The 17,177-nt window shown below is 44.3% G+C and overlaps 1 protein-coding gene across 4 annotated transcripts in view; it reads left to right on the top strand.

Moving 5' to 3' along the window:
• The first annotated feature begins 7,029 nt into the window (after positions 1-7,029).
• Positions 7,030-17,177, top strand: part of ADCK1 (aarF domain containing kinase 1) — an 80,588-nt gene continuing 70,440 nt past the window's right edge. For 2 of the 4 annotated variants that reach the window (XM_057428473.1, XM_057428470.1), the window contains exons 1-3: positions 7,030-7,166; positions 10,235-10,372; positions 14,715-14,798. In XM_057428473.1, the coding sequence (XP_057284456.1) occupies positions 10,247-10,372; positions 14,715-14,798 (210 nt within the window). In that variant the 5' untranslated portion in view covers positions 7,030-7,166; positions 10,235-10,246. Of the gene's footprint in view, positions 7,167-9,910; positions 9,999-10,234; positions 10,373-11,013; positions 11,180-14,714; positions 14,799-17,177 lie in introns of those variants that run through there. The other 2 variants (XM_057428471.1, XM_057428472.1) reach the window with 2 other exon arrangements.

Genomic DNA, 17,177 nt, shown 5'->3' with positions numbered 1-17,177 from the left:
GTCACCACTGGAAGTTGCCAGGGTCTCTCTCCAGCAGTTAGACTACTCTCAACTAAAAAAAAAAATCTTTTTTTCCTCCTACTTTGACATTTCTCCTTCTTCCTTTGCTGTGATGCATTATTTAGTGGTATATGTCAAATAGACATCTTTTGGAACTATTTTGCAACAGTTTATGACAACCACAATACACAATTGTTGTTTAGAAGGTAACATTGTAGATGAGCAGTCTGCTTCAGCTCCTGCACTAGGGAGATGCTCCTTTGGTTTCCTCAGTTTCCCAGCCCATTTTGAGAAGTGTGCAGTCACCTTCTTTTTAGGGGTACTGAGCTGTTTGTGCTTGCAGGTATTTATAGCTGGCTGGCTATAAGCAACACTGGTTCTTTTTAATACTTTATTTTCTTTCCCTTGAACCATTTTCTGTGGTTTAATTTTGGTGTCAGAGTTGGCTAATTTCAAGTTTGTGAATACATAAGGCTCTTAGCACTGGACAGAGTGGACCATATGGTAAGAAGGGGCTATACAAGCTTATTCAACCATATGGCTCTGTGAGCATATTAGTCGTTATTTTATGCACGTGCTTCTAATCCAGCTGTGAATAACTTCTTGCCCCTGCTCTGCATTGCCTGTCACATATCAAACCTAGAAAATGCTTATATATAAGGTTTGACTGACCAAAAATGTTTTGTGTGTGTTTTTTGGTTTTTTGGTTTTTGTTTGTTTGTTGTTGTTGTTTGGTTTGGTTTTATTTGGGGGGTGGTTTTGGTTTGGTTTTGGGTTTTTGTTCGTTTTTTGTTTGGTTTTGGGTTGGGTTGTTTTTTTTATATTTTATTTATTATTTTATATTATTTTATATTATTTTATGTTATATTTATTATATTTATATTTTATTCTTGAAATGAGAAAACTCTTTATTTTTTGTATTAGTTTAGCCACCAGAGCAAAGAAATAAATAATTTACATAGTTATCATTGAACCTGACCTGAGAGAGAAGCAGCTTAGCATGCATTTCTGGTTCTGTGAAGTCACAAAAAGCCTTGTGCTTGGATGTAGAAGCAGGAACATGGTGAACTCTAGAGGGACTCTATGTTGTTGTGGCATTGAAATTTCTAAAACAATGCTGGAAGACAGAAGAGGGTTAGAAGACTACAAACACAATATAAGGCTAGTGTTAATTGGAAGTGTAGGGGAAATACAGTAAGTAAGCTTGTTTTGTGGTGAAGTTTGAATAGGTAAATGTTAAATTGCCAGGTTAAAATAAGGTGAACTCCATTATTTTGTCCGTACTGTCAATCACAAGGAGAAATTATCCAAGTGAGCAAATGAAAACATCTTGTATGGTTTGCTCATTGCACAAAGATTAAGAAGTGATCTGACTATCTGGTATGTGTACCTATAGAAGTTAGAAATACAAGACTTGAATGTGCTCTTTCATCTCAGAGAGGAAGGCAAAACAAGAACCAGTGACTGGAAGTGGAAATTAGGGAAATTCCAACAAGAAATTAGGCAGAAATACTTAACACTGAAAGTGATTAACCTTTGGGAAACTGTGGGAGGTGCTCACTTTTCAATCTCTTGTTATCTTCTAATCAAAGCTGAAGTTTCTTGGGAAGAGATACTTCCACTATTACAAGATCTGCTTTGGGCAAGTGTGAGCAACCATACAGGCCCATACAGGAACACAGAGGTGAAACAATGTCCCACAATATATACAGCATCAGACAAAACTTAGTATTCTCTTCTGACCTGATCATCTGTGTGCATCTTCATGTATCTCCTCATTCTGTACTTTATCTGAAGCAGACCTGGTAATGGTTCAGAGATGCCCGCTCTGGTAGAGCTTTGATAAAAAGAAACATTAGGCAAGGAATGGTTCTGAGATCATTGAACACATTCCTCTAGATATAAATCTGTCTCTAAGAAAGGATTAATTCCTTTTTTTTTTTTTACTACGGTATTTTTTGCTTAACATTTCTGAACATTAAGGCTAGCAGGTTTCCACATACATCCTTTTTCCACAAAATGATCATGCCAAATTGATCCTCTGTATGGTGAGTAAGGAGTTCAGGCTCTGCAGAGGACTTAATCCTTGGCATGGCTGGCAGCAGGGATGTTTTTAGTTTGATGAGAATACCACAGCTGGTTTTGAGAACATATTTCTGATGCATTCCAAGGAGTCTTTTGGGGTAGATTTAGGCTGTTAAATCCTCTGCACCATTTTCATCTACTTCAGCACTTTTCACATTTGCAAATACAGAATTAAATGGTTCATGAAATATCTTGTAACAAATGAAGATGACAATACAAAGTAATAGAATATCAGATATCTGTAGGCCTAACAGACACTGCACATTGTGAGATAGAAATGATCAAAATAAATGACACTTCTTAACTCAAGGGATAAATTATGCCACAGGTAAGATGCTAAACAATGAAAAAGAAGAGATTTACCTAGATGGAAAAGTTCAGCCACATCAGCAACCCCTGCACTTCACACTCCCTTAGGGGTTACAGACAGCATTCAGAAGGAATAATTATAGCTGGGGGAAGAAGATCAGAAGGTCTGTTAGTGCTTTTGTAAAAATCTTTAACTTCTCTGAGCTCTATCTGTATTCTCTGGAATGACTGAAAGGGAGGCTGGTTTAATTTCTATTACTTGTTGTTCTTTGTAGAAAATTAAACTTTCTCAGATAGGGAGAAATTATTTCTTGTACTTCTGTAATACCTTCCAGACCCCTGGGTGTTTTGCAAATGTTTTGGAAGCATTCCACTTCTGGTTGATAAACATCATCTTTTCACACAGGACATGGTAGGCCACTGACACTTCCCAACAACCTGCAAGAAAAAGTGGAATATCCTTTAGCCACCAATAACTTTAGCAAACAAAATAAAGAGTATTTTTTTTTGCCAGCAGAAATTGTAAGAGAGATGTATGGAGGTGGTGTGCAATTGTCTGTATGGATATTGGGCAACAAAGTTGAGCAAAGGCTTTTCAAAATACTAGTAGAACCAGATTTTGCAGGTCACCTAAAGCACAGCTATGGAAAGTAGAACATCACTTTCTGTTGTCACACTCAGACTTTAGTCACTACTGCCTTGAAGGGATTGAATGACTTGGGGCAATGAGCATGTTTCTGTCAAGAAACATTTTGTCTTACCAAAATGTTGTCTCTTTACAGTATGATCTGTAGGAAGAGCCTATTCTAAAATTTGATGGCTTCCAGAGTCAGCTCTGAGCTTTCCATTGCTGATGTAAAGGCAAAACCTGCCAGTCTCCATTTAAAGTTGGACCGAGAACATGGGTGGGTTAGGCTTAGCAGGAGACCTGTGGGACTATGTTAAGCTATCTTCTGGAATTATCTCCAGGCAGGTTGTTTTGCTTCCTGTCTTCCATGTTGATTTGCACATCGGTCAACCCTTATACAGAGGTATTTGTAATATTTCTTCTGATGGCCTGAGCTAACCAGAAAATAATCAAAATATTTCAGAAGTACAGATCTGTAGCAGCAGAGATCCCACCAGCCAGATCTCCAACTTGTATGAATTAGCATTGTTACAGTCACTTTAAGAGCTGAACTTGCTTATAGCTGCAGAAGATGGATCTGCCTCAACATTTGTGTTGCTGACCATCCACGAAGTGGCAGGACAGATCAGAAGAATAAAGAAGGACCTGATGGGTCAAGCTGTTCTTCCTTCCCACTGCACTGGTAGCAATTTCTCCCTATACCTTTTCATGTTTCCTTGTTAAGCTGGTTCTCTTAGTCCACAGAGTTGTAGGATCACCTTTCTGGGACTGTTTCGATCTCTTTTCCTGTGTCTTCTCCTGTATGTGAGGAATGTCTGGTATAAATGAGACCTTCCAGATATCTTGTCATATTCTTCATCAGACCAAATCCAAAAAAGAGGTTGATTCTCAGTAAAGAAGGCTGATGCTGACCTTCTGTCCTTTCTTCAGGCAGTCTGGCTGCTCCTCCTGCTCTGGTGCTTGGGACAGAGAGGCCTGAGTCTTTGGTTTTTTTTCTGCATTTCATGAGATTCACACCTGGGATGCAAATGTCTTCAACAAGAATGAAAAGGAAGTGCTTTTTGTTTTTAGTCTTTCACAGCAATTTGGGGTAATCTGAGATTTAATTTATTCATCAGTTGAAAGGGAAAGGGAAATCAAGCCAGCATCTTTTTTTCTAGCCAAGCTCTTTCTTTTTGTACCCCGTGCAGGCTCACACAAAAGAGCCCTGATCACTCTAACTAGGTGCTTGTCCTAATTATAGAAAGATTTAGCATTGGTTACATAATTGCCCACTGCACATCGGCACACGGCATTGTTATACTACAAAAGCTTCTTTCCCCCTGCCTCTGCGCAGCCGACCCAGCATCAGCCTGTTTAACTAAGAGCTGCAAGGCACAGAATTAATCTGAAGCAACCTCCCATAGCTTTTCCAGGAGAGGCCAGCAAAAATCAGATCCTGACCTGCTCCCTTTGCTGGGAGCTTTGCCAGCATGTGTGATCTAGCGGTTAAAGCAGGGGATTGATAGCCTGGGCCGCAATCTTAAGCATCCTGGGTAGAAGCAGCGAACTGTGAGCAGAAATCAGTGGTTGTGCTGAGGTTACAGTCTCTATTTTGGAATTTTATATGCAGTAGTACAGTAGCTTTGAATGGATGTCCTGCTTTTATGCCCAGTATCAGCCTGAGTCATGGGGGTTGTGAATGTGCAGATGCAAAGATCTGTAGCAAAACTTCCCCAGGGTGTAGTAGATACAGGAGTGATTGATCTTTTGCCCATATTTCTACACTTATTTTATTCTGTGATTCACAGTGGTTACTTCGTGTTCATCCTGTACTCATTACTTTCATTTTCTCAGTAGTACATCACGTGCCTGTCTCCCTGACTCTGTTTTCTTCTTCATTTAACATCACTCTCTAAACTCTAAAGCTTCCTTCCAACAAATAGTCTTTCCTACACAATTTGTAATGTTCCAAGACTAAGCTGGGATTCACTGGCCCCCAAGCAGTTCAAAAGCTCCCATCTGTCCAAGAAAGGAAGGAAACTTAAGGGGTTGTAGACAGTCTTGCTATAATATGGCTGATGCAGCAACTGGCTGTTTGGGCCCTGTATCTTCAACATGCTGGCAGGTTAATTACCCTTAACGCTGCCCTTCATAATTTGTAGCTGCTTTGTTCCTTAGATAATATTCAGCAAGAAGCCCACATTGTGCAGGCATTTATGCTCATGTCTGCTGCAGGAGACAATTAGGGAAAACAAAAGTGAAGTGAAGCCAGATGGAAACAAAAACGGAACCCAGCAAAAATTCCCAATATTATGTTGATCATTTAGGAAAATCTTTAATATACCATTGTCCCATATCAGGGGAGAAGCTGGACAGGTTACCTTTACAGCACTTTGCAGTGGCTTGCATGAAAAACCTTTTCATCCCTGATGGTCATCAGGACCTTGCCCTGAGCACAACATCCTGGTTTATTACTTCTAGAAGCTGAGACCTTTTCCTTCAAATGTTTTTCAATCCTTTTCCCCCATCTCTACCTTTTTGGGTGCAGCTGTATCCCTACAAATACTAATAGAAATGCAGTGTGTTGATGCTTTCCTAGATTTTTCAGTGTTTCCAGAGTCCTGCTGGAAACAGTAATTCTCAAAGAATTATTAAGATCCTTTTGGTCTCATTCTGGGTTTGGTTTTTGGCATCCCTTTAAAGTATTAAGGTGGTAATGGTGTCCTAAACTCTGTCCCATATACATCCGATTTCCTACTATGGGCTCACAGGTTACTGAATTGCAGGTTCTCCTTATCAGGAAGATACCGAAAGACTGGAAATAACATTGAGTTTCCTTCTTTTCACAATGGGAGAAAAGCTCAATCAGAAATGCTAAGTTTCAAGGGGGTGACTATCAAGCTAGGTACTTGCTCCAGGGAATATGAATCTCTTACAATATTTATGATGATCCAGCAACATTTTTTTCATTCTCTGCTTTATTCTTTCTCTTTTAATGTAATAAAAGAGTAGACTTTGGGGAGAAGATTGGGTTTGCACTGAACCTTGAATATGATAACATTTATTATCATTTTCACTGCTTATTGTAAGGAGCTAGAGGTTAGCTGCAGAGAGAGCTTTCTTCCATTCTGCAATTACTTTTCCTTGTTACCAGAAGCTCTTTTATTCTTGATGAACACAGCTGTTTTACTGGATCATTCTCTTGGATGGAGAACACCAGTTCTTGGAATTATTCCCTTAAACATAAGCTGATACTAAGGAGCCATGTGTGCATTTCACCAAATGATAAAAGCTAAGTATAGCTGCATAATTTACGCTATCAGTTTACGCTGCTTGAGGATCTGACCACATGATGGACAACATTGTTCCATGTTCAGCCGGAGCAGGGCAGGTGTTCAGCTCTACTGCAAGAAGCCCAGTAGTCAGAGCACTCCATTAGCACAGGGTGCAGACTTGGCATTGCCAGCCCATGTGCTACGGTGGCATAGGTGATGGCGCTCACACGGAATCCTCATGTGCTGCAGTAGCCAGGCTCACCAAGTGTTCATAGTGCCTTGGTCAAATCCACACCTTTCACTAAAGAGCAGTTCTGACTTCTAGTCGGTAAAGCACCAGTGCCCCTCTGGCACCTCTCATAGGTCTAGAAAGAGTGCTCTGATGTCCGAGTTTGGCATTTCTGCTTTCCCTCATGATTTCTGATAGATATACACATGTACGCATGCATATATATATTCTCTCTGCTACAGGGCTTTCATTGAGAAAACGCTGAAAACCAATTGAAGTATCATAAAGCCTGGGACTGTTTTGCGAAGAGCGAGGATGTGTCTTCGGCAGCCGTGCATGGCTGGGAGTCCCGCTGACAGAGCAGATGCCATGTTACCTTGCTTCACTCCGAACTGGGAGTGCTGCCCCTGCACCTCCTTCCGTCCCGTTAGGAGCTGGGGCCCGCGCAGCCCTTTAAGGGGCTGCCGGTGCTCAGCGTCGCCTGGCTGTGGCTCACCTAGGGGACGCCCCTTGCAGTTCCACCGCGGCCCCGCCGTCCCAGCGGCCGCGGCCGGAGACCACATTTCCCAGCATGCCGCGCGGGAGAGGGTGTACCATGTGCGAGGCGGAGGGGGCAACAGACGGCTGGGCGCGCGGGAGTTGAAGTGCCGGCTCGGCGGTAAGTGCCGGCTGCGGAAGCCGGCGGAGGGGTCGACGCGGTGGCGGAGGCTGCGGATGGTCGGGCGGGGCCGGACGGGGGCCCTCGCTGCCCTCCCACCGCTTGCGGCCTCGGGAACTTCGGCTCGGTTCGGCCCCTGTGTACCCCTGCTGGTGCCGGCGGACGGGGGGCTCCGGGCCCAGGGGCGGTCGCCCACCGCAGTCGCAGGACCCGGGGACAGCGGCCTTGTCGCCGCGGGGCTCGGCGGGGTCGGGGCTGTTCCTGAAGGAGGGAGCGGCGGGGGGCGCGGGCGTGCTCCGCGAGGCGCGGCGGGGCACGTCTGAAGGAGTATTAAAAGCGGCCGGAGCCGGCCTCTCGCGTCCTTCACGGGTAGACCTTGGGCCGCGCTGCTGCGGCAGTGGCCGCAGAGGGCGGATCGACCTCGCCGAGGCTTTGCGGCGACCCTGGGTGCGTGGTGCCCGCAGATCTCGGGGGTGGTCAGCGCTCCCAGGTGCTCCCGGGCATCGGGAGAGCGCGGTGCTCCGGGCACGGGCCCGGTCACAGGCCTGGGATGGTGGCGGAGGCGGGCCTCCAGGGGGTCACCTCCGGGAGAACACCGGTGACCTCCCGTCCTGCGACCCGTAAAGTCCGTCCCGGCCGCCCCGAGTCGGAACAGGGGAAGCACGGCTCCCGGCTGTGAAGAAGGGGGAGGGTGTGCAGTTGTGTGGAAGCCGCAGGAGCTAGCTCACCTAGGTGAAAGAACAGCTGGAGGTGACTGATCTGCGCAGGCCTGGCTAGCGAGAGGCAGTGACATCTGGGGCGTATTTTGCAGCTGACAGCGTCTTTAGGACGCATACCCCTAGGGATGCCGCAGTGGCTCATTTACATGGAAAAGAGTCCTCGACACCTTATGCAAAACTTTAAAATACAATTGATTTCTGACAGTTCCATTTCTGTACCTTATATTGGAGGGATTTAAATTCTTCCCGTTTTGTTGGTACAACACATTAAGCATGAAAGCAGGAACTTTGTTGCTGAAGAGCTCTGCTGCTCTGCCTGTTTATTTGCTACCTAAAGTTCCCATCTTCTGTTCATGATGTACAGCTGGCAGGTATGGCAATAGATGTGATGTCACGAACTGCAGATTATAGCTTCAGGTAGGAATAAGTTGAAAGAACAGATGGACTTGCATTCTACTTTCAGGTAAATGTTCTTTTAGTATGTGAAGGAAAGTTCTTTTAGAATGTGAAGTAATAAAGTGAAGGAAAAAATAATGAAAGAGTGAGCTGTATTTTCTGTGTTAAAAAATGTCCCTGTTTGCATCTTTCACTTTCCAATAAATGAAATTTTACAAAAGCATACCAGGAGCAGAAATTTAATTAAAACACCTTGCAGAAAATGCCTTTTGAAGGTGACAGAGGATACAATAGAGATTTCCTTTCTGGTCAAAGGACATCAGGCCTATGAGAAAAGCCCTAGCATTTCTAGAATTTTAGTGTGGGGGGGGTGGGGGATAGAGGGCAGGTTTTTTTTGGGGGGGGGGGGGGAGGAGGGGAGGAAGTGTGTGTTCATTGTTCTGCAGCCAAGGGGCCAGGTATATTTTCTCTTGAGTTTGATTGTAGCTTCAGAGGAGTCCTGATCAGACAACTGCCCCTTCCAATAGGAGAAAGCACTGTGGTGCTCTAGGCAGCTCTGGTGGGTGCTGACAGATACATCTCAGCTTTTCTGCCTCAAAATTACCTAGGGCTTGTAAGGAAATAAAAGGAAATAATAAAATTTATCTTGAGGTTCACATACAGAGGTCTCCTGTGTTCTGTTAGCCTATTTTGCTGATTGTGTTCTTGTAAACTGTTTTTGAAAGGTTTGGCTCATGTCGCTGCACGTGTTTTGTTGTTACAAGGCTTTTGAGAGAAAAAGCATGAGCGAGACTGACCCTGCTAAAAGTTCACAGTGAGAAGTCAGAGTTTCTCAATCAAGTCTAAAAGTGTAAGGGTTAGTGGACTCCATCTTGATGGGGTAAAACCCCACACTCTGTCAAAGGTGCTTGTGGAGTAGGTGAAGTCTTGATTTGTGGTGTAAGCATAAAGAATGGTCAGTCATGTTTTCTATCCAGTACCAGCCAAAGGGAAAGAAAAGAAAGATATACCTAACTTGTAAATTTTTTTTCAGATCTGAATCCTCTGAAGTGACATAAAGCATCATGACATATGTATCAGATGTAATGAATTACATGTTTACTTTATATACTGTAAGCAATGAATGCAGTGCTCCAAAGTGTTTACTGTGGGAAATGTGTTTGTTTCCCACCCTTGCCTCCCAATGAATAAGTGAGAGAAGGCAGAAGTGTCTCACCCCAGGCCTGTGCTGGACCTGTGACAGAGCCAGGATCAGGCTGTTGATCCCTGCAGATGTCCCTTCTGCTAGTATAGTCCCTGCCTGGCACTTAAGTGGGGTGGTGATGATGAGAGAACAAGTCTTGCTTGGTCCCTCTGATCAGGTCCCCCATCTGCTTGCATTGTATGCAGCTGTCTGCTGGAGTTACACACAACCTCCAGGGATGCATTGCCTCCTCCCCCACCACTCATCAGTAGTGCAGCTCTTTCACAAGTAGTCTGGCAGACTTTCCAACCCATTCTTGGCGCTCTTGATGTTACAAGATGAGCTCTTTTTAAACCCTGCTTTTTTATATCTTCTATTATCTCCTTGCAGTCTGTGTACACTGACATGGTCCAAACATTTGCATTTGCCTATTGACTTTTGGTGAGCTCATTTTGCTCCCTTCTTTCTGTCTACCGGTTTCTACTTGTAAAGGCTTTGAGAGCATGAACAAATGTTTTGTTGTGGGTATGCAAGGTGCAGAGAGTTACTTCTGAGTTTGTGGATTGTAGACACTGTTAAGAATAGCAATGGTGCCAGAGCAGCTTGTATTTGCTTGTTGCATGATTGAGCTCTTGACTGGGGGCAGTGCTAGCAATGCATCATTAGCAAAGGAACAATTAAAACTTGATTCGTCAGGTCCCTTGGGGCTATAGGCATCAGATCACTACCTCTTTCTTAGATGTTACAGTTGCTATTTTGTGTCTCTTCAGGGTTCATTGGTGATGGCACGGAGGGCCTTGAAACTTGCCTCATTGACAGCAGCTGCTTCTGGCATCTATCTGTTTGGAAACAAGTTCCTGGATCCCAGTGATTTTGGAGTTGTTCGTGTGGGCCGAACCATTGCCACAGTAAGTTTCACCCTAGTTATGTGCAGGAAGATTCCTAGGTGGTAAGGGAATTGGAGTTCACAATAACTTGTGATTTCCTGCGTTCCCTCTCTGCATTTGCACTTGGCAGCTGGCTCCTGGAATCAGAAGGTCAATAGGGAGCTCTTCAAGTTGTTGACACAGTGGAGAGAAAAGAGGTGAAAACATGTAAGGAATAGTGCTGTTGTTTGCATGTTTTGGAAAGAAACAGAGATGCTAGGCTGCAGAGAACTGTCTCTGCTTCCCTGGACAGGGTGGGACCTTCAGAGCAAAGGCTCACTTTGTCCCCCACATCTTTGTCAGCCACCCTTCAAAGTCAGTCACCCAGGTGCGGTGTCCTGCTGCCTTCAACAATGACCTACTTCAAACTCTCATCTCCATGTGCCATTTTTTACATTGCAACATTCTGTTTTAAGGATCATGGTTGTTGCACTGATATGCCACAGGTGTTTTGAGGATTGTTTTCAAAGCAAAGGTAAAGCTAGGAGGTGTGATGATGTACTTCTGAGATTTGATTGGTTTCAAGTTTTGTTAAAATAAAGGCTACATCTACCTGTCACACTGTTATTTCACTCTTGTGTTGATCACTGCTCTAGAAAACCTGTGGTGGAGATTGACAGCCAAACAGGTTACTGCTGCCTTCTTGAGGATATTCACTGATGAATCCATTAGCAGCCAGGAACAAGGAGAGCAGAGACTCTGGCGGGGCTGTCAGTCTCCCTGTACCTCACTTGCATTATACATCTGTCACTTCAGGCCATGATCTCTATCATTTACAGACCCTCAGTGGTAAGCAGCTGTCAGTCTGCATGTTCTATGACTTTTAAGCACTTTATTAATGAGTTTTACAGGGAGTCAGCTCCCAACCACAGATACAATACGAAACAAACCCTGTGGGTTGGCTCAGGTGCTGTGCTGCTTATATGTGCAAGCTGCACCATGAACTGTTGCGAAAAATGATTATTTATTTTGAAAGGGTGAGGGCATAAATACAAACTGTAATCTTTCCTTCTTACCTAACAGGTGCTAAACTTCATGCTCTGTCCCTAACCATAAGGCAATGCTGCCTGGTGGCTTGAAGCAGCTGTCTCGTTTTTACTGCACAAGAAATTGAGACACAGGGAGGGACGGCAGCTTATTGTGACTGGAGGGGGATCTCCTATTCAGGCTGTTTGAGTTTTCCAATCTGCCCTTGAGTTCTGTCAGCTTGACCAGTATTTCTGAGCCTTTCTTGGAGCCACTGTTTTGTGGCTGTATTGTATTTAAGACAAAAATAAGTGAGAAGTGTGCAATGATGAAGCTGTGTAGTTGGTCTGTGTTTTGAGGGACCGTGAAACATTACTTTCCTGATAAAAAGGAAGTAGGGGAAAGGAGATTTTATTTGCTTTAAGTGCTAGACATCTTTGACTTTCACATCCTCTGCCTTCAAGGAACACAAGTCATGGGCTGTAAAGCACTTCATTGGCCTTGCTCTTAAATTCATTAGAGGGTTCTGCATCCATAGGTACAAGCAGTGGTCCCCAAAACCAAGTTACGAGTGCTGAGTCTTCTGTGGCTGATGGCAGCATGTGTTTGGATCTGTGTGTCTGTATACTTTTCAAACAAGAATTTTCTGTCTCATTTTGAATTCTGTGTTCCTTCTCATATATAGAACTCTGTATGGTTAGGTCGCTTCTGAGAGATTATTCAGTCCTGCTGCACCAGTGATCTCTGCCTTCCCAGACTGGGGTCTACTCCTTGTTGGAATGTCAGGTTAGCTTTCATCTGGGCACTGGCAGCCCGAACTGCTCTCCCTTCTTAGCCATGGACTGGATGAAGCCAATAGAGCAATCAGACATGTTGATTTGTAAGAAGCTCAGCTTCTTATAGAATCAAAGAATGGATTGGGTTAGAAGGGACTTAAAGATGATCTAGTTCCAACCCCCTGTCATGGGCAGGGACGCTTTCCACCAGACCATGTTCTCAAAGCCTGGTCCAACCTGGTCTTGAACACTTCCAGGGATGGGGCATCCACAACTTCATTGGGCAAATTTTCAAGCTTTCTCTTTTTCTAAGTGAAAGCTGAGACTCTAGCAAACAAGTGACTTTGGATATTGGTGTCATGTCCATGGAACTGAAGTGTTTGTCCTTCAGTCTAGCCCTGTCCAGGCTTCTTACCTGGATGCTTGATTCAATCATTGGACCATAGCCAGGCAAAAGCAGGCTGTTATTTTACAGTTAAGAGCTGTAATTTTTAAGAGCTAAATTCAGCAGCAGCAGACACAAAAATTTAAGTTAAGTTATGGTGTGGTAAAGGAAAGAAAAGCCTGGGGAAAAGAACACATGGAGGTCAAGAAACCTGACATAGGACTACAAGACTCCAGTCAGATTCGATCTGAGTTTGATTAGAAAGATTTGAGCCTGCTTACATTTTAAGCATGCTGCTTCAGTAGTCCTTCACAAACTTGCTTGAGAAGCTTGATGAAGTGCACTAGCAGAAAATGCCTTCTTGAGCCTCAATTTGGGGAACTGGCTCTTGCTTATGTGTGGGTAGGCAACTATTCAAAGAGTCTTTTTATGTCTCCGAGATTCAGTCTTGTACTGTAACATAAATGACAAGCACTAGTCTTGGATGAGAATGAAGTTAGTGGCATCAACAGCATCATGTTTCAGGTAGTTTCTGTGTTCTGGGAAAACCAGAAACCTGGTAGAGCAGTTGTGCGTTTGCCGTATATCTTTGAGGGTATCCCAGCTGTTTGGGGTATGTGGGAGGAACATTCTGTGCAGTAGCTGGAATACATCTCAGACAGTAGCAGGGATTTGGCAATGTCAGAGTTGCCTATCAGGATCATCATAATACTAATTTAGTGTTTAAGATTGTGATGTAATTAGCAACTGCTTAATTAATTCCCTCTTCCTCTGTAATACAGGCCAATCTGTTAGCTGCTTCTTTTTAAGTTGGAGGTGATAATTACCCTTGTGGACGAGAGATAAAATAAGAACCAACTCAAGCCTTCATGCAAGGCTGATTTGAACCTCCCTGCACTTCAAAGTTGTTTTTTGAGGTTGTGATGATGCTTTGAAAAGCTTTTCTTCTGAAAGCTGTGCAGCTCCTGAGCTGACCAGGGGCAAGAGACCCTCAAAAGCCAGAAAAAAATTTGCTGTGCTCAGTTTCCAATTCAGAAAACTGGAAACGTGAGAAACCCAACCTGCACAGGGAGGGAGTGTGTCTGCTGTAACTGATTCCCAGCTTCTTACCCTCTTATATGTATCTCTGAGCTTTTAAATGTTTCCCTGTTGTCAGTTCCAGTGACTTTGTTTCAAACCAAATTTGATCCCATTACTCCCTGGCTTTCACTATACATCAACTGTACTTTATTCCCTTCCTAGGCATGTTTGTGATGAAAGGTGGGGCTAGTAACCTGTCTCAGAATGGGATGCTACCCCTTCAGTAGGGAGACTGTAAGAAATCTGACTTTATGGCAAGGATCTTGATGTTCACATCAGGTTAGGGGACAGGCTTATCTAGATGTACATTCCCCTCTCTACCTCCAACTAAGCTCAGTAAACATGACCTGTGTTTCTGTTCTGTTTGCTGGCATTCAGACTCTGGAAAGAGAGAAACTGTAATCATGGGGCAGAATTGTGAAATAACTGATCCATTTTCAGAAATCATTAAGGCACTTAGGAATCTGATTCCAGTGTCTGTGGCTGCATCTAGCTAACATGTTTAGCTGGATCCCCATGTTGGTACTTTGTAATTAGGTAACTGAACCTTTGGCCCTCTAGTCCTTTGTGCAGTTGAGTATTCCAAAAGTACTGCTGCTGTGCTAATGGGTGAGCTTGTATCCAGGCACTCTGCTCCCTGCTGAGCCATCTACCCAGACCAAGCTCAGTGTGCACCAGTGTGCTTAGGCAGGTTGGAGGTGCAAAGATGAGGTGTAGGATAGCTCATGGGGCACAAACAACGTCTGCGTGACCTCTGTTACTAGCAGCAGACCTTATTGTGAAAGCCCTAGATGGCTGACTGAGAATGAGAGTATGCTGTGTAAGGTGCTGTTCAGAGATTATGAAAATGCTTTGAGCTTCTCAAATAGGAGATAGTGTAGGAATGCCAAGTGTTGCTTTTTTTTAATAGCTACATGTCAATGAGGTCCCTGCCCTGCCTTCTATAAATGTTCATTGAAGTATTTTAATTTAATTTCTTATAAGTCTGTTACCATAAGCTTCACTTATGGAGTGGGGCCTAAATTTGGGAGCCTAAGCTGCATATCTTCTCCTTAACAGACGTTTTGTTATTCTGATAACTCCAGAACTTGCTCAACATTTCTGGTTTCATTTGCAGACGGCACTTATCACCTATGACTACCTCACCTCTCTTCGGAGTGTCCCGTATGGATCAGAGGAGTATAACTTCCTCAAATCACAGGTAGGTGATAGCACTGGATTGTGTTCCTTGGAAACTCTGCAAGGCACACGTGTGTTGCCAAAGCCATTGCTGTAAAGCAGACCATCAGGTTATCAGGTTAATAATTCAATATGCCTTCTACCACATTGTTGACAGCAAACTGTGCTGCATATTAGATAAGATTCTTGCAGGACTTGCATTGCCTATTGGAGAAGGTCCCTTGTCAAGAGTAGCCACTTACATCCATTGGAGATTAAAGTGCTTGGTGTATGGAGTAAGATGCACTTGGGCTTTGCTGCCTGGACTGGTTGTGTGGAGGTCAGCTGCTGAGAGGGGCCTGGAAGAAGGTTTCTTTTCCTGCGCTTTTTGTTTGGTAATGGCCATAACATGAAGGTTGAGGGATTTAAGTGTGTGTGTTGGAGGGGAAATAATAGGCATGAATAAGGTTTGCAGATCTCTTAAGCAATAACAATTGGGCAAAGAATTGTACATCTCTGCAAAACACGTTGTTTTTGATATCAGTAATTTACATTAGTGGAAAAAGCATTTCTAGTAAGAAGGAAGATGGGCGCTGCTATTGCTCTTCTCAGTCTTGTGGTGCGCTTTTCATTCCTGCCTACAGCCTTACAAAACCTTGAGCTGAGTGACACCGGGCTTTAGTTGAGTGCATGTGGTGTATGTAGCCAGGGTCTCTCTGCTATTCTGGCTCAAGGCCTCTTTGGAGTGGGAAATATGGCTTGTGCCAAATTAGGTCAGTCTGCCTAGTATGTTTGAAGTAAGGTCTTTAACCCCATTTTTCTTCTTGGAGCTTGTAGGATTTAGGCCACTGGTGATGTTGAAATACATGGGGTGGTGCTCTCCAGGGACACTCAGACTGGAGGAACTCCAGAGCTGAAAACAGTGGTGGGCTGTGTAGAAATTGGTGACATTGGGCTCTAGCATGCTTTAGTATTCCTGTGGCAGAAAATCCACATTATCAGTATGGTCTCAAGAGTATTTGGGATAGTTTGCAGAGTGGTTTCGGAGAATCATAGAGTAGTTTGTGTTGGAAGGGGCCTTGAAGATTATCCAACCCCTGTCACAGTTTCCTTTGAACTGTTCTTATCCTCTGCTGTCGAAAGATGCTAAGCTGTTCTGTTGTAGCTCCCTATGTCAGGTGAGAGCACTGATGCCCTGGCATAAACTACAGATAGATGTATAGATAGATGTGATAGAGTCTGGAGTTTCACTTTCCATCTGCCCATGTCTCTGCCATGTGCCTTTGAAACATGGTTTGCAGAAGGGCTGCTTGTAGCTTTCTTGAGCAACATCCAAGTTATGGAGTTACTAGTGCCGTGGAGAGCTCGTCATTTGGCAGCAGTTTGCAGTAGCCATTGCAAATTCCTGACCTTTTGCCGTGTCTCTCCATGGCTTCATTAACCTCTGTCATTCAGGTTGTGATGGTTTGTCAATTCATGCCCTGGCCAGCCAGAAGGGGCCCTGTTTGCTGGCACTGCACAGAGCTGTGCTCTCTCTGCTTGGCAGCCAAAGACTAGCTGAGTCAGCCTCTGCGCGTGACTGAGCCAGTGGCAAGCTCAGCATGACATGAGGACTCTATGGCATGGCCAGCACTAGCCTTTGGCTGCAGGAAAGGGAATGAGCTGGGAAATAGGAGGAAGTAGGTGCAGGCATAGCATGAGTTAGTAAAACTTTTTGGCCTGTGGAGGCCTGTCCTGCTGGTGGCAGATGTTAATGAAGGGCCGCCATTGAGCCTGATAGTGAAAGCACTTGTGGGTTTCTCAGCAACATCCCTGCAGAGCTTGTGCTAGCAAAGCATCAGTTTGGCATGGGAAATTTTTTTGTATTTGGGCAATTGCATGCCAAACCCTTTATCTCAGTGCAGCTCTAAGTGAATGGCAATCAGGTCTTCACCATCTTGCAGCAATTTTAACACTGGGGGAGCTGATTTTGTTGGTCTCAGACTAGTCCAGGATGACTTGTAAGAAGTTGTCCCATTGGAGTTGGTACTAAAGATTAGTCACTGGATAGAGCCAAGAGGATGGGAATGCCCCTCCAAGTAAGTGTTGTGTGTGAAGGATACTTATAGAGATGTTGCTTCTACTAGCCTTTGTCCTGGATAGATCTCTGGTGTTCTCAGCCATTCGTTGTACTCTCTTTGCTTTCTGTCCTTCCAGTGAGGCCAGCTTAAACTCCTCTTCATATGCTGAGAGTTTGGGGTTTTGATTGTGTGTATGAATTGGTTACTGATACCCAGCTTCACTTTTGGTGCTGTGCCTGGAGGAGAGATTCTATGAAGCATGGGTTTGGTGCCCCTGGGAGTGTGGATAGTGCCAGCAGGTCTGGGTGCAGCTGCTGTGCCTCTGATCCGCTGAGCAGCTGCATGTGTGTCTGGGTCAGGCT

The sequence above is a fragment of the Pezoporus wallicus genome, unplaced genomic scaffold, assembly GCF_028554395.1.
Source record: "Pezoporus wallicus isolate ANWC-B61680 ecotype Strahan unplaced genomic scaffold, APGP_CSIRO_Pwel_v1 contig_3486, whole genome shotgun sequence".
In the NCBI taxonomy this organism is placed as follows: Eukaryota; Metazoa; Chordata; class Aves; order Psittaciformes; family Psittacidae; genus Pezoporus; species Pezoporus wallicus.
Note: the sequence above shows the minus strand (reverse complement) of the source record. Positions and strands in the feature narration are given on the sequence as shown.